The sequence below is a fragment of the Callorhinus ursinus genome, unplaced genomic scaffold, assembly GCF_003265705.2.
Source record: "Callorhinus ursinus isolate GAN/ISIS: 27379988/994484 unplaced genomic scaffold, GSC_fseal_2.0 scaffold1, whole genome shotgun sequence".
Lineage (NCBI taxonomy): Eukaryota > Metazoa > Chordata > Mammalia > Carnivora > Otariidae > Callorhinus > Callorhinus ursinus.
Genome location: NW_027397063.1, coordinates 109,621,494 through 109,646,139, shown reverse-complemented (window position 1 = coordinate 109,646,139; position 24,646 = coordinate 109,621,494). Strand labels below are relative to the sequence as shown.

General features: G+C 36.9%; 1 protein-coding gene across 4 annotated transcripts in view; it reads left to right on the top strand.

The window, feature by feature from the left end:
• The first annotated feature begins 1,050 nt into the window (after positions 1–1,050).
• U2SURP (U2 snRNP associated SURP domain containing) overlaps positions 1,051–24,646 on the top strand; it is a 55,823-nt gene continuing 32,227 nt past the window's right edge. Inside the window, exons 1-13 of one of the 4 annotated variants that reach the window (XM_025881090.2) lie at positions 1,051–1,150; positions 9,170–9,214; positions 11,218–11,349; positions 14,129–14,227; positions 16,426–16,540; positions 16,948–17,081; positions 20,299–20,366; positions 20,942–21,036; positions 21,119–21,151; positions 21,246–21,328; positions 22,530–22,695; positions 22,875–23,086; positions 24,011–24,054. In XM_025881090.2, coding sequence (XP_025736875.1) covers positions 1,106–1,150; positions 9,170–9,214; positions 11,218–11,349; positions 14,129–14,227; positions 16,426–16,540; positions 16,948–17,081; positions 20,299–20,366; positions 20,942–21,036; positions 21,119–21,151; positions 21,246–21,328; positions 22,530–22,695; positions 22,875–23,086; positions 24,011–24,054 — 1,271 coding nt within the window. In that variant the 5' untranslated portion in view covers positions 1,051–1,105. Of the gene's footprint in view, positions 1,151–9,169; positions 9,215–11,217; positions 11,350–14,128; positions 14,228–16,425; positions 16,541–16,947; positions 17,082–20,298; positions 20,367–20,941; positions 21,037–21,118; positions 21,155–21,245; positions 21,329–22,529; positions 22,696–22,874; positions 23,087–24,010; positions 24,055–24,646 lie in introns of those variants that run through there. The other 3 variants (XM_025881083.2, XM_073898918.1, XM_073898932.1) reach the window with 3 other exon arrangements.

The following is a 24,646-nucleotide window of genomic DNA, read 5'->3' as shown; positions in this document are numbered from 1 at the left end:
CTATGCCTCTTCTAATAAAACTTGACTGCTTATGGTGACTACACAACTGGCTGTACTGATTCATGTCACCAGGCTTTTATTTCAACTACTCCCTCTACTTGAAATGCCCTTTCCATTTTCCTTGCCAGCTCAGTTCAGGCATAACTTTCTCAAGCAAGTTTTCCCTCTTTTTTTTTTTTTTTAAAGCAGTCTTCATGCCCAGTGTGGAGCCCAACGCTGGGTTTGAACTCACAACCATGAGATTAAGACATATGCTGAGATCAGGAGCCAGATGCGGTTAACCCACTGAGTCACCCAGCCACCCCAAGTTTTCTTTCTTTGAATACAGATCCTATTAAAAAGGTACTAAGTACAGAAAAATTTATGGTGCTCCCCTCCATTTATGTGATTAAAAATGCAAACACTAAACCATGAAGTGTAATTTTAAATGACACACAGCTTATATGTATGCTAGATTTGGAATACTCTCTGTCTATAATTTTCTCTCATCCTCCCTCTCTCTGCTTATACCCAGTTTGTAGATACCCTAACAGTCTATCGGGTAACTCCATTGCCGGATTCTCAGGTTGGGTCCAATGCTCCTTTTCTCCACTCTCCAGGCACCGTTCTGAGAATAACTTGAGCAAATTGCACGTTTGCCTTTCGCACTATGGTGTTAGCTTCGGAGTTGGTGCAAACACCGTCTTTGGCCGTGGAGCGGGGGACCTCCAGTCACCTCCCTAGCCGACCGGTCCGTAACTTCTTTAAGGAGCCGTTCCCTCCTCACCCAGCAAATTCAACTGGCTCGCACCTATCAAGGGCGGGCGCTGGGAGAAAAGTGAAATATCAGCCGGCCCTGGAAGTCAGGACAAGGAGATTCTCCAAATTTCCGGACCCACAAGTACGACAGGCAACCGAAAGACCCATGAAAACCCAGCGGAGTGCTCTGGGCCGAGGAAATTACTGCCACCGGAAGTCACGTGGTACAGCCCCGCCCCAATTCCCTATCTCGGCAGTCGACTATTCAGTCTTGCAGGCGCCTCTGGCGGGCTCCGCTGAAATCCACTCTTTCGGTGCTTGACTCGCTCGTGCTGCTGCGGCCGCCGAAGGAGGGGCAAAGCTCAAGATGGCGGACAAAACGCCAGGCGGATCTCAGAAGGCCAGTTCGAAGGTAATTTCTTAGAGGACTTCCATAAGTCAGGGAGTTTATCACTGTCATCTGGGGCCTACAGACGCTTCTGGCCAGCGGGAGGAGATCGGGGTGGGATTCCATGTTCTGGTCACGACTGTAGGCCTGGGCCCCGACGCACTGTGGTGCGCAGGTTGAGAGGCCTGGTGTCTCCCCATAGTCCCAGCCTGGATTCGGCTCGAGACTGGCGGGCCCAGGGTGGGTGGCGTGAGTAGTTCGGCCTACCTTTGGCATTGGAGTGAAGTCAGGGATTTAGATTGAGGTTTGAAGCCGTGAAAACGCGCCCCTGTATTCCTGTTGATCTCTTGAGGCCGCCGGACAGCACCTGGGAGAGGCGGGAATCGCTTCCCGGTGCTTGTTTGCCTCTCTTTCTTTGATTCTTTAGTTTTAGATCTCACACGCTTCCAGTCTCCCTCAGTTTCCCTCTTGCCCTCCAGGGAATAAATAACATCTAGGGCTGCAAGTTGTGAGGGGAGGACCAATGGTGGAGGGACGCGGGGTGGGAAGTGCAGAGGCGGGAGCAGCTCTCCTTTGCAGAGCTGCATCGCCAAGGTTAATGCTACGCTCTACACGTGGTCTTATCTCACTTAAGAGGAAGTATAAAATGAGCACTTTTTTTTGAGGGTGCGTTTTCAAGGACTCGGGGTCTCCTTCATCTCCATGTTGTGTGTTCCACCGAAAAGAGAATTTCCAAAGACTTGGCAGCCACTCAAGATTGTTAAATAGATTCTGAGCTAACAGGGTACCGTGTGTAACTATTGTGAAACCATTGAGCTGTAGAAGTAGTTTAACAGTAGTTAGGTGGTGGTTAGCATCAGGTCTTTGTTGCCATCTTGGGCCGGTCATTTAATCATTTTTTACTTTTGAGTTTCTCGAACACGATATTAAAAGTAATAGGTACTGCCCAAAGTAGTTATTAAGCTTTTTGATGCTAATGCAAGAAGCTGTGAAACACTTAAAAGTTCCAGGGACTGTTACATCTTGCGGAGCGTGTACGATTATAAATCGGTTATTAGGAAGTTAAGTTTACGGTGGACTGGGAGAGCCCTGCGTTTAGTTTGTTCTGAGAAACAACCCATTTTGTACTTGCTTTATCAGTGTCAGATCATAATCTTTATGACATTTTGTGAATGATATTCATAGTTTGTAATTAGTAATGTCTTTACCCCTCATCCTTTAATTTTGTAGAAACTATGGTAGAGGGCCAGTTTTGTCTGTTTTACATTCTACTTTTACTCCTTGTTAGTTTCTTCACTCCCCAGTACGTTTCACGTCGGTGTGGAGCGGAATAGTTGGGTACATCACTCAGGCCACTTCCTCAACAGATTCACAAAAACAGCCCTGCTTGCTGCTGTTAGGGAGCTATTGCTAAAGCTACTACACCCATAATAATTCGCGTATAAGCTTCACAATTTTAGTTTCTTTCAAAGTAATATTTTAAAAGTATCTCCTACTTGACGCCTTGGATACATTGAAAATATTTTAATGTATATGTTCAGGCTTCCTTCTAAAATATATTTCTTATGGTTGTGTGTGGCTGTTCCTATAAGTAAATTGTTGGATCTTCCAGTAATCTTTTCAGTTTATATATTGCTTTAGATTATCATGAGTTCATGCTATTAAGAGATTCCTTGCTGATGTCTGTAAAAGGAGAGTATCTCAGGACTCCAGTGATAATTGATGTGATTTTCTTCATTAATATGGGGGACTGCATGATGCAGTTAAAGATTATGGATTTTGATAACAAGCAAAAGACATTTGGATTCAAATCCTGAATTGGTAATTGCTTATATTTGTGATAATAAGGCAAATTGCTTAAACTCTCGAGCTTCAGTTTTCTCATTTGTAATATGGATGTAATCTCTTTTCTTTACAGGATTGATGTAAGGATTAAATTAATTAATGTTTATAAAGTACATAATAAATCTTAGTTCCTTTTTCCCTCTCCTTTTTCTTCCTAGAGGAATTAAAAAGTACTTACTTTTCAAAATGTTGGATAATTCAAATCCTAAGGTTTAGAATCTGAGTTGTCAGCTATCTTATAATGACTGCCCACATTGCTGCTTTCTATTTCTCACACAAGTCCAGACTTTATTGGAGAGAGTATCAGATCTTTTTGGCTAATACTACAGTATTTGGAATTTCTAGCCTTTGATCTCTGTGGTTTGATTTTCTTTCCTCTGGGAGATCAGATGAGTGACCCATTTTGCAATACAGATGGAATGAACAGATTCTTTTGTTTCTTGCTCATTCTTTGGTAGTTAAATTCCCATTGATATAGGTTGGGATGCTTGTTAATCATATTTCTACACATTGAGGAAAAAATGTTAATTTAAAAATGTACAAGGGAATGTAATGTACAGCATGGTGACTATAGTTAATAATACTGTATTGCATATTTGAAAATTGCTATGAGAGTTGATCTTGAAAGCTCTCATCACAAGAAAAAAATTTCTGCATGGTGAAATATGTTAACTGGGCTTACTGTGGTGATCATTTCGTGATGTATACAAATCTAAATCATTATGTTGTATACCTGAAACTAATATAATTTTGTATGTCAGTTGTACTTCAAGAAAAATAAATAAATTAAAAATAAAGCTGGGCTTCCTTGGGCATTTAGTGCTGAATTGGTTAAGGAACTGTTTTGATTGCTGATTAACAAAAGTATTTCATTTCTAAGAAATAAGTAAAATGAGGATACATTCAAAGCTTGTGATCCTTAGGTATTTATTACTGCTTGTGTACATTCTTTTGATGGTACCTGAAGATATGTAAGATTTAAATATGGTAAAATACTCTAAATGAAACACAAATCTTGAAAATTAGGTTCTTCATGGTTTGCTACTTTTAGTTTAGAGTGAAAGTTTGTTATGGTATGATTGTAACTTTATCTGAAAATATAAGTGGATAGTTTTATGGGTGGATGGAGAGTGAAATTATGAACTTCTGTTTTCTTGATTGGTACTCTTTTAGAAACTTGAGTATTTGCAGCAGTGGTTCTTGAATATGACTCTTGATATGGTTTTTAAAAATTCCCATCTTATTAGATTGATTGTTTTCTGAAAGTCCAGTTTTTATTTTTTGATTTTATTCCTGAAGCTTTTTTCTTCCTGGAAACTAAACCTATGGAACATTCTCATTTGCCTTAGTGGCATATGAAAGAAGGGTTCATTTGGTGTGCAAGTTGAAGGCTGCTGCCTCTCTACTACTTTTTCACAAAGATCATCATTTTTTTTAAATAATAAAAACTTGGCTACAGGATATTAAACTTGAAAATATTAATATTACAAATAACTTGCCTCTTATACTGTTTTTAAGTAGTTTTAATATTTTATTGCAAACCAGCCATGTGTTAGATATTGTGCTGAAATAAATTTTCAAAAAGCAAAATGCATTTGCCAGTAGTACTCAGGGCTATTTGGTACTATTAGCTGTCTCTTCAGGAGTTAAATTTTTTCACTAGACTTTCTTTAGTTTAGATTAACTACAGGATATTCAAAATGTACTTACAACTTTTCATGTATTGGTAGTGTTTGGAATGTAACTTTCAAGATCATTTCAGGTTTTTTTTTTAACTTTATCTTACATAGTACATGGCTTAGTGTTCTATAGCGTTTTTTTCGAGAGGTGGCCCTTGGTTTGCTTTGGAGAGTGGTATTAAGGTAGGTAGCTGCTACTTGTTAGTGTGTGGACAGCAAAGTATGTTGACAGTGGAGTGTAACTTAATTTTGTTGGGTAGGTACTTGTTCCAGTAGGTTAAGTCAACAAGTATATTGAGGCTCCGTCACTTGGCAGATCTTGTGCTTGACTTTGAGGAAGAAAACATTAAATGAGACTATACAAACTGGGCAGTGTGCTGTCTAGTGAAGAAAAGTCAACACATAATAGTACAAAGTAGAGGTATCTAAAAGTTTAGAAAGAAGTGACAGCTGGTTAAATGGAGGGTGGGAAGGAGAAGGCTTAAAGAATAGAGGAATTTGAGTTCTTCTGAACAATGAGCAGAGGTTTGAAGGATAGAGATAGGGATATAAAAAGAGATTTTTAAAGAAAAATAAATCTGGGAAATGGATTGGTAAGTGAACTCGTTTAGTCAGTGCATAGAGCACTGCCATAGGGAATAAAAGTTGCTGAGATGGAAAGATAAGTTTGAGATAAATTGTGGAGATTTTGAATGCTACGGAGTAAAATTAGCTGTGGAAAATTTGAGGCAGGAAAATCCTTTAGGAAAGAATTCTTGGGGCACACTTTAGGAAGAATTTGGGAGTGAGGAGGACCAGTTGGAAGATTATTGCAGTGCTCCTGATAAATATTGAGGATTGTTGCAGAAATCTCACCTCAGATCTTCTTTGGGAAGCTTTCTTAACTTCCCCACTCCCAATAAGATTTGCCTGCCCCCTCTGCTCTAGTGGCCATTGTTTTACTTGACTCTTTTATTAGCTTTATTTTACTTTATATCTTATATCTCTGAGGTAAGGCATAGTACCAGTAAATGGTTGAATTAAGGGAAGATCTGGACCACCATTGTGTCTTTAGAAAGGAAGAGTCCCCATTGAAGAGCTGTGATTAGAGGCGGGATGAGCAGAATTTGACTCATGTGGTTATGAGGGGATAAAGGAGTCCAGGATGATCCTGTTATAATGCTTGTTGCTGGCTAACACTTACTGAGCAGTTATTATTTGCTAGACACTGTTCTAAGTGCTTTACCTGTTTTTGCCTTTCAAAATAATCGTACGAGGCAGGGTGCTATTCAGCTTTACAGAGGAAAGGAGCTAGGGCCAAGGTTACAAAACTGTTAAGTCCTAAAACCAGGAAGTCTGATTCCAGAATCTGTGCTCTTAAAACATTTTACTACTTCCATATTATGAGTGATTGAGAGATACAATCCATTGTCAGAAATAAGGTCAATAGGAGAAACTAGTTTGGAAGGAATTTTAAATATATTGAGTTTGAGGAGCTTGCAGACATTCGGATGAAGATGTCCAGGAGGTAGTTTGAGAACAGAATGGAGCCCAGGAGAGGGACTAAGGTTGAAAATAAAGAATTAGAAGTCATCTCAGTACAATAAGGTGTTGATACGCTTCCTATGGGAGAGATTGTTAAACTTGTGGAGATGTAAGCTGATGCTTTAGAGGACAAGAGGAGAAAGACATTTTAGGAGTCAGTAATGGGAAGGGAAAGCTGATGACACAAAATGGTGGTGTTGGAGGAATGAATGTTCCTGTGGCCAGGTTGCTAACTTGAGAAAAGTTTTTATTCTCAGCCACCAACATATAGGGCCATAGTGTAGTTGGCTTAGCCTTTATCTCCTTAACAGTCATAAGAATGATCCTTTTTTCTTTTGGATTTTCTTGCCATCCTTCACCACATCTATGCTGTCTGCTTTCTCTATCCTGAGATAAATTTGTCTTGTGTCTGCTTTTTTTTTTTTAAAGATTTTATTTATTTATTTGAGAGAGAGAGTGAGAGAGAGAGCACATGAGAGGGGGGAGGGTCAGAGGGAGAAGCAGACTCCCTGTTGAGCAGGGAGCCCGATGGGGGACTCGATCCTGGGACTCCGGGATCATGACCTGAGCTGAAGGAAGTCGCTTAACAAACTGAGCCACCCAGGCGCCCAGTTGTGTCTGCTTCTTTATTGTCTTAAGCTTCCTTTAATTCTGTCCACTCATTTTGCTTTTTGGTGTTTTCATATAGATGAAGAATTGTGCTCTAGACTTCAGAAGATCTGTAAGCATCATTAATTTGTTGTTCTTCAGTTAAAAAAACCATAAAAACCAAACCTAAGACAAATAATACAGTCAGGTCTAGGTTAGGAAGAGGGAGAGGTTCAGCTTCTGAAGTAGCATTACATTTACTGTTTACTTGGACCACTAGCTTTAGAAGTTGGTTATTTAAAAAATCTTATTACTACTGTTTGTGTCTCTCAAGCTTAAAGAAGTTCCGTTCTGAACACTGTGTAGTTATAGCTGCACATCGGTGGAATATGTCTGGTTTGCAGTAGATGTAACCAGTGCCATCTTATCTTAGGTTAATTGAAATCAGCTGATGCACCTTCGTAAGCTGTTGCTGTTATTTTTAAATCCTAGAAATGATGATTTGGATTTGGTGGCATAGAAGATTAAAGAAAAAAAGGGTAGCACTGTCTTAGCTGCTCTTGCATGCTTATTCTTCTGGGTGAACTTTCGAATTATTTTTGGCAACCCCTGTGCCCCCTTGCAAAGATTTTCCTTTGGGGTATAGAGCTGTTGAATGAAATTGCACTAAATATGTAAATAAATTTGGGTATAATTGACATTGTCTTAATAATGGGTTTTCCAATCCAGGCATATGATGAGTCTTTTCAAAAGGTGACTTGAATAACTGAATCCTTCTGTAAAGTTTGTGTTTTCTTCACCTGGGTTGTGTACATTTCTGTTGTTGGCTTCTAGATGTTTTATACTTCTTGTGACTATTGTAAATAGGATATCATTTTTGCTACCTAACAGGTTAATACTAGTATATTGGCAAGCAGTTGATTTTTTTTTTCTTTCAATCTGTTCAGCGTCTTGACTGAATTTTTTTTTTGTTTTCTAAGAGTAGTTATTTTCTTGGATTTTCTCATTTCTTAGTGTGTGCAAATGGGCACATTTCAAACTGTGTCTCAGAGTGTGTTTCAGGGAATTAAATATTAAAAAATGTCTTCTTCCATACCATCTTACCTTTTAAGAAAGGTTAGATGGGAGAAGAAAGTGAATGAGGAAGGACACAGTAAAAGTTGGAGATAGAAAAGGATGGCTAGAAAGAATAGTGATGGAAGGTATCTCAGTGCTTAGCTGTCTTGAGCTTATTTTGCTTAGGGCCCAGTATGGTGGAGTTCAGAGGAACAAATCGATTCAGTGCGAAAATCTGACCAGCTGTTCTTAGCCTTAAGTTTAGAGAAGGTAAGTAAAGCAATACTGTGTAGACTTACATGAGTTTTACTGTATTTGCTCTTTTATATATCTTACAAATCCTTAAAAATTAATATAATGTCTTGTGCATTTTATTTGAAATCTAGAACTCGGAGCTAGGGTCAGATATTTGTGGTGTTAAGATTCTTGGTTTCACTTTTTAACATTTGACTGCACATAAAAATAAGTAAAATCTCACTACCCAATACCTTGCAAAATAAAAACAGCTCAATGACAGAGTTAAATTCTGGGACTCCCAAGTAAAAATTTCAGACATACCACATGTTAATTTAGTTAATAGTCTTGTAGCTTGGCTTCTTTGTCTGCATAGTTAAAAAACAAAATATTGTATGCCATATGTAATTTGATCTGTAGATAATTAAGAAAAAATAAGATGAAATTTTAACAGTTGACATTGTTGGGAAGTGCCATTATTTGAAGACTGAACTTTTTCTGTGCAACTGTCAGCAGTAGTGGCATGCTGAATTAGAAGCAGCCTCCTTTAAAACAAGTTGTAAATGGTGGCCAGCAGTGGATTTGATAAAAGCATTTTCTTTTTTTTGAACTCTTTCTGCAGCAGCATTTGATCTTTTACATTAAGGGTTATGTGTGGATTTTCTTGTTACTAGAATCTGCTTCTTATATGACTGGGTAGTTGGAGGAAGGAGGGGAAGTTTCTTTGCTGTATAGCAAGAAGTTGCTGCTTTGTCACTGTTGTGGCAGTAAACAGTGTATCTTATGACTTGGGAAGAGCTTTTGCAGGAAAATGCTGTTGTAAAAATAGTGGTTAGGTTTCCAGTCTACAGTTTAAAAAGTTTATGCTTCAAATATATCCTACTCTCATTTGTATCATATTTTGGCACATATGCATTCTGAATTTTAAAGAATTGACTTGCACATTTATTTTGGATCACAATCTTTTTGTAAGTCCTAGATTTCCTTTGGTTTTATTAGCTAAGGGGAAATTGCTACAAGTTTGGGAAGATTAAGTCTGTATAACTTGAGACATACTTGTTTTGTTAGCATAATACATTTTTAGATCATTTAAATATTGACTTTTTAATAATTGCAGACCAGATCATCAGATGTTCATTCATCTGGATCTTCAGATGCACATGTGAGTATAAAAGGCAATCTGTCTTTTTTCTTTCTTTTTTTTTTTTTTTAAAGCATTTATTTATTTAAGTAATCTCTATACCCAACGTGGGGCTCCAACTCATGTCCTCCCAGATCAGGAGGTGCATGCTCCACAGACTGAGCCAGCCAGGCAACTCTCGTCTTTGTATTTTTTTTTTTAATATTTTATTTATTTATTTGACAGATAGCGAGAGCAGGAACACAAGCAGTGGGAGTGGGAGAGGGAGAAGCAGGCTTCCTGCCAAGCAGGGAGCCCGATGGGGGACTCGATCCCAGGACCCTGGGATCATGACCTGAGCCGAAGGCAGACGCTTAACAACTGAGCCACTCAGGCGCCCTCGTCTTTTTTAACATTTAATTTTTCTCTGTATCCCTGTATTTATGATTTTACTTGATAAATACTATTGTATTGTATGTCTATTTTCTGTAATGTTTTTGCTAGATGCGCTTTTTTGTGTGTGTGTTCTATTTGTATAAGTTGGCCCCCTCAGACCATATTAGAAACCAAGTATGTGTGTATCTTTATTTTTTTATTGTGCTTATAAAGTTCTGTACATATACAAATGTGTATACTTGTACAGTGACTATGATTTGCATTATACACACTCATTATTTTTTCACTGCACGATATACCTGTTGGAAATCCCTGCAAGTCAGCAGTTAGAGCTCTAATATAGTCTTTCTGCTGCCGTTGTAATATCCCATAGGGGAAAGTACACATGATTTTTAAAGCTATTTCTCTGTTGATGGGCATATACTTGTAGTTTAAAGCTTTTTGACATTTTGAATAATTCTTCAATAAACATTACATGTTATTATAGCAGTGCTCAAAGTATGGTTTTCAGACCCTTGGGGGTTACTGAGAATTTTTCACGGATTTTGTGAGTTCAGCTATTTTATAATAAGACAAAGACATTTGCCTTTTTCATCATGTTGACATTTGCAAAGGCAATTGATGGGTAAACTGTTGGCATCTAATATGAATCAAGCTAGTGTTGTCAAAATGTATTAGTAGTCATTGTATTCTTCCTTACTTGGCACAGTAAGGTAAAGAAATGCTAGTTTCACTTAAGAATGTTCTTGAAGAAGCAGTGAAAATTATTAATATTAAATTTTGTCCTGTGTATGGGTCTTTTTAATGTTTTGTATGATGAAATGGGAAAAACATGTAAGGCACTACCTCTTCTCAAAGTATGTTTATCTTGAGGAAAGGTACTTGATGGATTATTTAAGTTGAGAAATGAAAACTGGCTCCTTTTTTTTTTTTTTTAAAAGATTTTATTTATTTGCCAGAGAGAGAGGGAGAGTACACGCAAGGGGAGTGGCAGGCAGAGGGAGAAGCAGGCTCTCCCTGAGATCATGACCTGAGCCGAAGGCAGACGCTTAACCATTTGAGCCACCCAGGCGCCCCAAACTGGCTCGTTTTTTGATGGAATACCGTTTTTACTTGAAGGAACAACTGACAAACTGTGGTTAATCAGACTTGGATGTTTGGCAGATAGAAGGAAACAGACCTGTTACTTCAAAGAAAACAGTTATTTGTTGTTTTTTTTTTTTTTTTTTTTTAAGATTTTTTATTTATTTATTTGACAGAGAGAGACACAGTGAGAGAGGGAACACAAGCAGGGGGAGTGGGAAAGGGAGAAGCAGGCTTTCCCCAGAGCAGGGATCCTGATGTGGGGCTCGATCCCAGGACCCTGGGATCATGACCTGACCGAAGGCAGAGGCTTAACCACTGAGCCACCCAGGTGCCCCGAAAACAGTATTTGTTAATGATATAAAATTTGAGCTTTCAGGTACAAGTTAGAATTATTGAAAACTTTCCCTGTACCAAAGGACTTTTCTGATGAAATCATTGGTGATATTAAGGGATGAGAGTTTTGATAGTGTATAGTGAAATTTGTCACTATTTGGACATTTGGGTTGTTTGTAGTTTTAGTACTACATCTGTGATTTTAAAAAGTTGTTTTACTTTTCCTGAAGATGGATGCATCTGGACCCTCAGATAGTGACGTGCCAAGTCGGACACGACCTAAGAGCCCAAGAAAACATAATTATAGGAATGAGAGTGCCCGTGAAAGCCTTTGTGATTCTCCTCATCAGAATCTCTCGAGAGTAAGTGTTGCTAAAGATAAGAAAGGATTAATAATTTTAATCTGTCCTGGATTGAATTTGGTGGTTGAATATTTTGGTTTTATACTGGTTCTTTCATTATGTACTATTTAAAAATAGCATTTTTTAAAAAAGATTATTTATTTATTTATTTGACAGAGGGAGTCACAGTGAGAGAGGGAACACAAGCAGGGGGAATGGGAGAGGAAGAAGCAGGCTTCCTGCTGAGCAGGGAGCCCGATGGGGGGCTTGATCCCAGGACACTGGGATCATGACCTGAGCTGAAGGCAGACGCTTAGGGACTGAGTCACCCAGGTACCCCTAGCATTATTTTTTGTATCTGGGTTAATGATAAACTCAAGTTCATGTACGGAAAAAAATTTTTTTTTTAGCTTATATGTGAGATAGGATTCATTTAAAATTTAAAATTTTAATTATAAAACCAAGGAGTGTTTGGATTAAAATGTTTTGTTTTTTTAAAGATTTTATATATTTATTTGACAGACACAGCGAGAGAGGGGACACAAGCAGGGGGAGTGGGAGAGGGAGAAGCAGGCTTCCCGCGGAGCAGGGAGCCTGGTGCAGGGCTCGATCCCAGGACCTTGGGATCATGATCTGAGCTGAAGGCAGACGCTTAATGACTGAGGCACCCAGGTGCCCCTAAAGTGGTTTTTTTAAAAAAAGATTTTATTTATTTGCCAGAGAGCACGTGGGAGGGGGAGAGAGAGAGAGAGAGAGAGAGAGAGAGAGAGTACACGCAGGGGGAGTGGCAGGCAGGGGGAGAAGCAGGCTCTCTGCTGAGCAAGGAGCTTGATATGGGACTCGATTCCAGAAATCTGGGATCATGACCTGAGCTGAAGGCAGACGCTTAACCGACTGAGCCACCCAAGCATCCCTGGATATAAAATAGTTAAGGGTCAGATTTATTGTTCCTCCCTTATACCAAACATTTACTGAATCAAATACCACATGCCATTCACTGGAAATAAATAGGTGGGTAAAATGCAGTTCTTGCTCTTGGAGAGCTTACAGTCTCACCATGGGAAGTAAACAGACAGGTACTATTCACTCTAATTAGTGTGCCCAGGGCAGTATGAGAACAGAGAGGGAGCATCTTTATTATGTGTATCTGCAAAGCGTTCTCATGCTCTTTTAGTCTTTTTCTATTTTTTCTATTTCATATAATTTTTCTTGTTACTAAAGTTGGGGAATTAATAAATTAATAAAAATTAAATTTGGAAATATAGAGAAGGCAGTCATCACCAGCCAGTATTAACATTGGTAACACTTTATTTTTATTGTTTAATATTCTAAGCATAAATATATTTTTACTTTGCTGAGATCCATTTTACAGGAATACATTTTTTTTTTTTAAAGATTTTATTTATTTGAGAGAGAGAGAATGAGAGATAGAGAGCACGAGAGGGGGGAGGGTCAGAGGGAGAAGCAGACTCCCTGCTGAGCAGGGAGCCTGATGTGGGACTCGATCCCGGGACTCCAGGATCATGACCTGAGCCGAAGGCAGTCGCTTAACCAACTGAGCCACCCAGGCGCCCCAGGAATACATTTTAAAATACTCTGTTTTCAGTTCTTTTTTTTTTAATTTTAGCAAAAATTCTGTGAAACTTTAATGGATGATTATATTTCTTTGTGTAAACATTCCATAATTCCTTTAACCATTTTTTCTCTGGTGTGTAAGTTTAGCTCTTAGGATATAAATAAAATTTGAGCCCTTCTGATTTTGTTTTGTAAAATTATGTTTTTCATTGAATTTATATGTAATTTTACCATTTGTTTAAACTTTTAAAATTAAAACCAAAGATGCTGGATGATCACCATTTTTCTTTCTACTTTGGGAAAAAAATTTACTTTGAATCTATTCCTGAAACCTCATTTTGACTTTTGGGTTATAAACTTTTATTTTTTCAAGGTGATTTTAATGTAACTTTAAAATAATTTGAGCGGTATTACTCTTTTATTCTGCTTCTCAGGGGCAAGCCTATTTATAACGAGGGGATTGATAAAGTCTAATTTGTAATTGGTTAACTTCTCATTTTGGTAGGCAAGAGCGAAACCTTCGGATTTCAATTACAGATTAATAGTTTAGGTTGTATTTAATAGACATTACTCTCTTTTAAGTTTATGAATCAAAATCTAACATTTACATGAATAACTGAACAACTAAAGATCTGTAGATGATTTTACTTCTGCTGTAACCTGAAATACTATTATTATGTTCCTAAACATCAGTATTATTGTTGAAGAATGAGTTTATTTACTGAATTATAGAAGGAAGTGATGTGATTTGTAGTACCTGAAATGGAGGTTATAGATGGTATTTAGATTCCTGCCACTGAACTTTGGAAATATATGCTGCCTTCTCCCTGTTTGAATGTTTTCCCTCACTGCTTCTTTTGCTCAGAACCATCTGTACTTTTTCTCAAGTGCTTTTATTCTTGCTGCCAGCAAGTCGATTGAATGAGTTCTAAGCCTTGGCATCTCTCTCTGCTTTTTCACTTTTTTTTTTTTTAAAGAAAATGGCTTTTTTATGTTACTGACCTTGAATTAGCAAATGAAGACATTCCTTAAGGAATACTTAAATCAGAATCAAGCCCACGGTAGGCACTTGATGCTTAAAAGTAGCCTCAGCTTTTCTGCTTTATGGTGAAATTTCTTTTTAAAAGTCATCTAATCTGAAGACTTGGTTATCAGTTGAGCTGTACCAATTGAGTTAGATAGTATTAAGAATGTGTATGTAAAGGTATGCTTTTTCTTTTCATAGCCTCTTCTAGAAAACAAACTTAAAGCATTCAGTATTGGAAAAATGAGTACAGCTAAGCGAACTTTAAGTAAGAAGGAGCAAGAAGAATTAAAGAAAAAGGTAATATTTAAATTGTATTTTGAGTTATCCTTGGAAGTGTGTCTAAATAAGTGTATGGGCAGTAGGGAAATGCTTTTCAAAGATTCTTGACCGGGATATTTTCAGCTCCCACTACCAAGTCACATCTGTAACACAAGGTACATTTAGAGGTTTGTATCCCTGTTCCCGCCACTGCTTCTTCTATGTAAGATTTGGTTATTTTCTGGTCTCTTCATCTTGTATAAACAAGTGTGTATAAGTATATATTGTATTCCTCTCTCTTAAGTGATCAATAATATGCTATATACAGTGTACTTTTCTCCATCTTGCTTTTTACACTTAACATTATAGCTCAGAGATTACTGCAGGTATAATGAAATAGTCCTTGTTTTTTTTTAAAGATTTTATTTATTTATTTGACAGAGAGACACAGCGAGAGAGGGAACACAAGCAGGGGGAGTGGGAGAGGGAGAAGCAGGCTTCCCATGGAGCAGGGAGCCCGATGTGGGGCTCGATCCCAGGACCCTGGGATCATGACCTGAGCTGAAGGCAGATGTTTAATGACTGAGCCACCCAGGCGCCTGTTATTCCTTGTTTTTTTAAATAGCTGTGTAGACATACAGTAGTTATTCACTAAAATTCTGTTGAGGGCATTTTTGTTTTGGTCTTTTGCCATTGAAATGGTGCTGTTAATGGATAGTGTTATGCATATGGTTTTTTTGCTAGTTTATCTTTGGGATATATTCCTGTAAGTGAGATTACTGGGTTGAATGGTAAATGCATAAATGTAGCTCTCTTGGATATTGTCAAATTGCTTTCTATAAGGGCAGGGACATTTCACATCTCAGTAATGTATGAGAGGTTGTTTCCCTATAGTCTTGCCAGCAGAGAATGTTTTTGAAGTATTGCCAATCTGCTCAGTGAAAAATGGTATCTCAGTGTAGTTTTAAATTTGCATTTCTCTTGTAAGTAAGGTTGAAAAGCTTACTTTTTTGCTTTTACGTTTTGTGTAAAAGGTTACACAAAAGCTTTTGAGTTTGTTTCTATGAGCTGTCTGCTTATATCTAAACCAATCTTTCTAGAAATTAGTAGTGTATCTCTATTTTTTAGAAACTTCGCGTATTAAGTATATTAACACTGTCTATGACACAAGGTGCAGTGTTTTTTCCCAGTCTTCGATTGTCTTTTTATTTTGCTTCTGGTGTTTTTTCCATGCAGAAACTGTTTATTGTTATGTAATCAGATTTATCAGTCTTTCCTTATGATTTCTAGTTTTCAGTGTTTTTCTTACTCTCAGCTTATAAAGGAATTTCCTCATGTTTTTTTTTTCTTTTAAAAAGTATTTGTTTATTTGACAGAGAGAGAGACAGTGAGAGAGGGAACACAAGCAGGGGGAGTGGGAGAGGGAGAAGCAGGCTTCCCGCTGAGCAGAGAGCCTGATGTGGGGTTTGATCTCAGGACTCTGCAGTCATGACCCGAGCTGAAGGCTGACAGACACTTAACCGATTGAACCACCCAGACGTTCCTTAAATTGTTTCATTTAAAAAAAATTAAATATGATTCATTTGCAGTTTCTCCTGGTATATGATGTGAAGAATTGGTTCACTTTTGTCTTTTTTTCAAATAGTTATCCCGGCATCATTCATTGAAAAGTCGATCTATTCTCCACTGATTGGAGATGCTTTTATTGAATACTAAATTTCCAAGTGTTGCTGGATTTATTTCTCTATTTTCTATTCTGTTCCATTGGCCTTCTATGCATACATGTTTTGGGGACATTGTGAAGAGTTATAATTGAAATTGTCAAGATTCTTTGGAGCTTTTTTTCTAATGCCAGCTGTGGAGTTATTGCTGCTTCATCTTCTAATACTCATGTCTGTGGTTTGTGAAGGAAATCTTTATAATCACTGAATTAAATCATCATGCTTTGGAAACATCAAAAACAGTAATAGAATAATACATTTTGACTCTAATGTCTCTAAATTTACTTAGTGGATCCTTTTCTAGTTCCATAAATTGCCAGTAGAGGATCAAAGTCTTAGTTTCAATGTTAATTAGTATCTAATATCTACCAAAGATTAGATATTACCTGTTAGGACTGCCTAACCTGCTTTTCCTAGCGAAGAGAAAAGTTTTGTTTCCATTGTTCCTTAATGAGTTTCGCCCTATGTACAATAATATTTTTCATATGAAGTAGTATTATTTTCATGTGTCTTTAGGAAGATGAAAAGGCAGCTGCTGAGATTTATGAGGAATTTCTTGCCGCTTTTGAAGGAAGTGATGGTAATAAAGTGAAGACATTTGTGCGTGGAGGTGTTGTTAATGCAGCTAAAGGTTAGTGTGAATATTACAGTCCTTGAGCAAACCCCAGAGTCTTGGTAGAATAATTGTAGGTAATTATGAAAGATGTTTGGTGGCTTTGAATTTCACATTTCCTTTCTACCAGCACCCTCTAGTGTTGGTATTAGTTATTAATTAGCAGAATAAATGGCCAGATGTGGATTAATGATAAATTGGAGCCAAACACTTTGCAAAAAGTTTAATATGTTTCATAGTTTTACTATAAAATGACTAGTATTTTGGAGAGTAAGGTGGTAATATGAATTTAACTTCATATTTTGTCAGTAGTGATATATCTTAGTGCTAAAAGCATTTTACTAATTTATGTTTATTTTCAAATAAAAAATAATAGGAAATTAGTTTTGAAAATTAGTTTTGAAACTTACTATTTTAAATTTCAGAAGAACATGAAACAGATGAAAAAAGAGGTAAAATTTATAAGCCGTCTTCAAGATTTGCAGATCAGAAAAATCCTCCAAATCAGTCATCCAATGAAAGACCACCATCTCTTCTTGTGATAGAAACCAAAAAACCTGTAAGTCATACCCAAATAAGTGACTTTTTATGTTCAGAGATGATACTGCCAATGATATTTCACTACTTCCACTGTAAGCAGGACTTTGGTTTCTTGTTTTTAATTATTTTGGGAGTAGATGTTGAGTTTTGGTGTTTAATTTATAATAAATTAGAGTAGGACATGTAGACTGTTTTTTTATGTTCTTTGAGCAATGAACCTTTGGTGATGTTATATTCATACTATACTACAAGTAAAAAATTGACTATATTTTAGGTATAAATATAAAATAATGGGATTGTCTTTTTAAGCAATTCTGAACTGAGGTATTTAAATAATGTCAGCATGTGTAGTGGCAGTTACCTTGGAAGACTATATGTATTCCAGTAATGTATCTTTTGCCTAGAACATATTTGGAATTAATTTGGAATTAACTGTCAACTAGTGGTACTTTCTTTTAAATGTTCCCAGTGTTAGAAAATTTTTTATTTTTTGATGGGATTTTTCATGGGGGTTGGAAGATAGATGTGGGTCATGTCATTTGGAGCCACACTTGGTGAAGAGGTATGATTACACTGAACGGTGAGACTGACTTTTCTTGTGTGACTTTTAAAATAGCTCTGAAAGCAATGCAATGGAAAAAAGCAGTTTTATTGAGATGTAATTCACATACCATAAAATTTACTTTTAAAGTACACAATTAGTTTTTAAAATATATTCACAGTTACGCAACAATCACTAATCTCTAATTTCAGAACATTTTTATTACCCCAAAAAGAAACCGTACACCTATTTTTAGTCATCCCCTACCCCTGGCAACCACTAACCTACTTTTTGTCTGTTTGGATTTGCCTGTTTAGGACATTTCATGCAGATGGAATCATACAACATGTAGCCTTTTGTTTCTGGCTTCTTTACTTAGCATAATATTTCAAGGTTCATCTGTATTCCAGCGCATACTAATACTTCATTCTGTTTTATAGTTGAATAATATTCTGTTTTATGAGTATAGCACATACTGTTTATCCATCTGTTGATATTTGGGTTGTCTCCACTTTTTAGCCATTATGAGTAATGTTGCTACACATTTGTGCATAGGCTTTTTTTTTTTTTTTTAAGATTTTATTTATTTATTTGACAGATAGAGACACAGTGAGAGAGGGAACACAAGCAGGGGGAGTGGGAGAGGGAGAAACAGGCTTCCCACTGAGCAGGGAGCCCGATGTGGGACTCGATCCCGGGACCCTGGGATCATGACCTGAGCTGAAGGCAGATGCTTAACAACTGAGCCACCCACGCGCCCCTGCATAGGCTTTTTTTGTGGACTTACGCATTCAGTTCTCTCATATATACCTAGAAGTGGAATTGCTGGGTCATATGGCAACTATTTGTTTAACCTTTTGAGAAACTGCCAAAACTCTTTTCTAAATTAGCTGTACCATTTTACAGTCCCATCAGCATCATATGAGGGTTCTAATTTGTTTTTTTTTTTTTTAAGATTTTATTTATTTATTTGACAGAGACACAGCGAGAGAGGGAACGCAGGGGGAGTGGGAGAGGGAGAAGCAGGCTTCCTGCGGAGCGGGGAGCCCGATGCAGGACTCCATCCCAGGACTCTGGGATCATGACCTGAGCTGAAGGCAGACGCTTAACGACTGAGCCACCCAGGCGCCCTGAGGGTTCTAATTTTAACACGTCTTTACCAACACTTGTTAAAAAAGTTTTTTTTGTAAGATTTATTTATTTATTTATTTGACAGAGAGAAGGAGAGAGCACAAGTAGGCAGAGTGGCAGGCAGAGGGAGAGGAAGAAGCAGGCTGTCTGCTGAGCAGGGAGCCTGATTTGGGGTTCAATCCCCAGACCCTGAGATCATCACCTGAGCCGAAGGCGGCCGCTTAACCGACTGATCCACCCAGATGCCCCTAAAATTGTCTGTTTTTTAAAATTGTAGTCATCTTAGTGGGTGTGAAGTTGTACCTAATTGTGGTTTTGATTTGCACTTCCCTAATGATGTGGAGCATCTTTTTTATGTGTTTATCATCCATTTGTAGTCTTCTGTGGAGAAATGTCTTTCAGATCCTTGGCCCATTTTTTAATTGGTCTATTGTCTTTCTATTGTTAAGTTGTAAGAGTATTTTACACTTCCTGGAGTCAAGTCTCTTATCAGTTGTGTGATTTGCACATGTTTTCTCCCATTCTGAGTTGTCTTTGTCCTTTATTGATAGTGCCCTTTGAAACACAAAAGTTTTTAATGGTGATGAAGTAGAGTTTATCAGCTTTTTCTTAGGTCACTTGTGCTTTTGATGTCATATCTAAGAAGCCATTGCCTCATTCAAAATCATGAAGATTTATTCCTATGTTTTTCTCTTAGAGTTTTATAGTTTTAGTGGTTAAATTTAGGTATGTGAGTCATTTGAGTTAATTTTTGTGTGTGGTGTGAAGAGGTCCAACTTCACTTTTTCTTGCATGTGGATATTCAGTTGTTCTCGCACTATTTGTGAAAACAGAATTTTTATTTTTCCCCATTGAATTATTTTGGCACTTTTAAGAGAGGGCTTTCAAAAGCAGTTTTAAAAGAGGAGTTCCAAAGATATTACTGATTATTTCAATAGTTCATGATCCTCCTAAGGTGACTGTTTTGAAGAAGTGCGTATTTTTGGTAGTTGCTCATGGCAGTTACTTGGCAGTTCAGTTACTTTATGTTCATTAGTTTTGCTCCCTGTTGCCCTCTCAGCAGTATTCAGGCCTAAGTATCACAGGCTTTTGAAAGATAAAGTTTGTGGTTCCTTTACTTTAAGACTACTGCTTGTCATTTTCTTTAATTGCTTTAATAATCAAATTGTGAAATTCTTTTTTTTTTTTTTAAAGATTTTATTTATTTGACAGAGAGACACAGGGAGAGAGGGAACACAAGCAGGGGCAGTGAGAGAGGGAGAAGCAGGCTTCCTGCTGAGCAGGGAGCCCGATGCGGGGCTCCATCCCAGGACCCTGGGATCATGACCTGAGCCGAAGGCAGACGCTTAACGACTGAGCCACCCAGACGCCCACAAATTGTTAAATTCTTAATTCCAGAGAACAGGAAGGAAGTGTAATGAGAACAGAAGCATTCTTTTTAATTTAAATAATTAGAATATAATTGGCACCAAAATAAAAATTATTTAAAATGATCTGATTATTGAACCATTAGTTTTGTTTTACCGTGTTTTGTTTGAAGTATAACTTGTCATATCCTTCATAGCCACTGAAGAAAGGGGAGAAAGAAAAGAAAAAAAGCAATTTGGAACTCTTCAAAGAAGAATTGAAACAGTAAGTTTTATAGTGTGGAGAATGGCTGTCCATAGTATATTGAGCTGATACGTACAGATGCAGGTATGAAGAATGTAGTGTCTTGGTTATCACTAACTGCCTTACCTATGATGAGGTTGTTTTAAGTATGATAGTAATTTTTTTTTTTTAGGGTATGTTTGAAGATGATTTAGCATTTCATCCAGCATCTAGGTTGGTAGCATAATATGGATGCAATTCAATTGATTTATCTAATGTCCGGAGTCCTGTTTGCAGTGGAAACAATGTAGTCACTGAGATGGGGTGAGGAGTGAGCAGACTTAACCAAGAAAGGACAAATTCATTGGTTTTAATGTTGAATTTCCTCCTCACCTTAGAAGTGAGCTTTCTATTCTAATGCTTGCATAACATGTCAGAAATTTGCTTATGACTGTTATAGCTGAGGGACTCTCTCATCTTGGGTGTTAGTACTGGCATTTAATTACTCACAAATATTTCAAGTTATATGAACATAGTACTTGGATAAATTGTATTCTTAATAAATGTGAATGAACAACTTTTGCCTCATTATTAGTGATTATAAATATTTTCAACAGAATTCAGGAAGAGCGTGATGAGAGACATAAAACAAAAGGCAGGTTAAGCCGATTTGAGCCTCCTCAGTCAGATTCTGATGGTCAGCGTCGTTCTAGTAAGTGGCATTTATTTTAATGTTTATATTGTGATTAACTCTTCTAAAAACTAAGAATTGTTTTCTTTTTCCCCTTTTCAAGTGGATGCGCCTTCAAGAAGAAATAGATCATCTGGTGGTAATACAGTTTTTTGCTTTTTTTAATTAATAGAAATTTTTCAAACTTTGTATTATGCAGGTTATAATTTTTTTTCCCCTCTTTATCCTAGTTCTTGATGATTATGCACCTGGCTCACATGATGTAGGCGATCCAAGCACTACTAATTTATATCTTGGAAACATTAATCCACAGGTAATATTAGAAAAGTTAGATGAATGTTGGCTCATATTCTTTATAATTATGGAAGAAAATTGCTTTGTCAACAAAAAATAAAGTCAAGAATCTGAAGTAAGCAAATCTGAAGGAACCTAGAGACTATTGAAGTCTCTAAAATTATATTATAGAATTGAGCCTTACTGGTATGGGCTGAATTGTGTTGCTACAATTCTTAAGGACTTATCTCCTTTCTGTAATTTGGCTATCTGAATTTGAAATATCTTACTGTGTACTGATTTTATTTATCAAATCAGGATTTGACCAGTGGTGGACAGTGTTCTTTTGAGACTGCCCTCTTGTGCATAGCTTACTTCCTTAATGGACATCCTTTTTCTATTTTCTCTTCATGATAGCAAGTTAGTAATTTGTGAATTCTTTCCCTCACTTCAGTGTTACTTGTGTTATGAGGAATATAGTGGTAGTTATACGTAATATGCTTTTTAAAAAAATTATGTTTTTTTTTAAAGATTTTATTTGTGAGAGAGATAGTGCACAAGCAGTGGGGGAGGGGCAGAGGGAGAGGGAGAAGCAGGCTCCCCGCTGACATGTACAGCACGACATGGGACCCCATCCCAGGACTCTGGGATCATGACCTGAGCTGAAGGCAGACGCCCAACCGACTGAGCTACCCAGGCGCCCAAAATTATGTTTTGGACCTCATTGTGTATTTACCATTTTCTCTTTTTCTCTCTTCTTAATTACATTGGGTGCTGGAAAAAGAAAAAGTGATTAGATGCTTTTTTTTCTTTCATCACCAACATGTACTTTCTCCTTGCCTTAAATGTGATAATCAGAGCTGACTGAAAAATGTTGCTAAATGTCTAAACAAACCACTGCCAAAGAACAGCTTATTTTAGATGCAGGATCTCAAAAGGAGCAGCAGGGGAGATAGAGATGTGCTTTTCTTTTAGCCACCCAGCCTCTTCACCCTGACCACTTACTTGTGTTTCTGGTATGAAAAGATTTGTGAATGTCCCTTGAGGGCAAGATTGTACCTATTTAGGGTCCTAGTACTTGAATGGAAACTTGTAGCATTAATATGACTCACTGTTCATTTTGTAAAAATTTGCTCTCTGTCACAGACTTCTTCCCTCCTTTTTTCTGCATGCCAAAAAAACTCTTATGCCTTTTATATTTATTTACTTATCTATTTATACATTTTTATGCCTTTTAATAGATGAATGAAGAAATGCTTTGTCAAGAATTTGGAAGATTTGGACCATTAGCCAGTGTGAAAATTATGTGGCCTAGAACTGATGAAGAAAGAGCAAGAGAGAGAAATTGTGGCTTTGTGGCCTTTATGAATAGAAGAGATGCTGAAAGAGCTTTAAAAAATTTAAATGGTAAAGTTTTTTACTGTCTGCTATAGAATTCAGACTTTTTTTCTGGTTCTGAAAAGTATAAAAACTCTAGGGAAAAAATGGACCACAAATGGAAAGGTTAAACATGGAAATTAATTCAAATTAACAGAGATGTTTTGTTTTGAGAATTACCAGGGTGACCTTTCTTTTCTGTTTTGCAGGAAAGATGATTATGTCTTTTGAAATGAAGTTAGGTTGGGGTAAAGCTGTGCCTATTCCTCCACATCCAATATACATTCCGCCTTCTATGATGGAACATACGCTTCCCCCACCTCCATCAGGACTGCCTTTTAATGCGCAGCCTAGAGAGAGGTTAAAAAACCCTAATGCTCCAATGTTACCGCCACCTAAAAACAAGGAGGATTTTGAGAAGGTAATTTAAAAAATGTACATAGGGCCGCATCTAATTTGTAAATACTAAATCTGTGGTAGTATTTCTTTTCAATAATTTTATAGAAAATGTGTGTGTAATTCTGTTTGACAACTCTTAAATAAGTAGATGTGTTCCCTGCCTTAGCCCATGGAAACCCTGTATTGAAATACTAGGTCATATTTTTATTTGTGGCTACCATTCCTTTTTTGACCACTTAAGTTTTTTTTCTCTTTGTCCACTGTTGTATCCAGGTTTGCTTAAGTGCAGTATCTAATTTACTTTGTTCTGAGAAAGTGTTACTTTGTATTTGGTTAAGTGACTTTTCAATTAGAAAGACCTAAATAGTTAAACTGTTTGGATGGCTGCTAGCTAACTTAGTTTTCAAGATCTGAGGTATTAGAGTATTTGAGAGCATATGTGGTTTTTAAAAAAGCAGTTAACTACTCTAGTAAAGGCAAAGGGTGAGTATTTTCTTTTTATTAAACATAAAACCAACTTAATTTCAAGTTTTAAGAATTTGTTGGTTCTATTATGAAATAATTACACTTAAAATGACAGGGCTGGTTTTAAAGGCTTGGGAACAAAGTAGCAAACTGTATGGTCAGAGGCAAACAGTTAATTATTTCACAAATTAAAATCTTTATCTGATAATTCTCAGTGTAGTACCTATTTCAGTGCATTGATGTGCATTCTGGCAGGAATGTTCTGATTCTTTGCATTTGGTGAACATTTATTGTTCACTGAACACATCCATTTGCATTTATGTAATTGCTTAGTGTATAATTACTTCAAATGCAGTGATTGCCTGCAAAACTTGTGATTAGATGTGTAGTGTTTTCAATGCATTATGTATATTTTTGCTTGTTACTTGTTAACAATACTCACATATTCTATGTTTATTATCTGATGTGACTTCATATACAGACTCTGTCGCAAGCCATAGTCAAAGTGGTTATCCCAACAGAAAGGTACATGTTTTTCTTTATTATTACTGATCTAAATATAGACAATATCCCCTTCTGAATTAAAAAAAAATGGTGTTGAGGAAAAGGTAATATCTTGACTGAGCAATGGTTCCTTCCCAGTACTTTTTGGGGGGGATATGTGACTAACTTTAATATACTTTGCAATTTTATGTCATTATCTTTTTGTTTTTATTGTTACCAAAGTAGGGCATTTTATAGTTTTAGTAGTTAGAATGTATTTGATAGATTTAATCTGGAGTTGTTAGTTTAATAATATTAGACTATTGTGATGGGAAAATAGGTGTTTTAAATGTATTTTAAATTGTATATAATGTTACAATTTGACCCAATCTGTTTTTTCTTTTGGTTCCTGAATGATCTGTGTTTAACATGCAACCTTAGTTTGAGTTCTTCTTACTGAAGGGCATAGCTTTGTTTTTTCTAATTGATTAGGAATTCCTGTTATTTTCATGAACACTCAACATACTAGAAATTTTTTTTCATGGTGACAAAGGTATTTGGAATTCTTTTATTTTTCTTTCTTCCTTTTTTTTCTTTTTCAACATAATGATAAAGCAGAAGAATTCATGCTCTA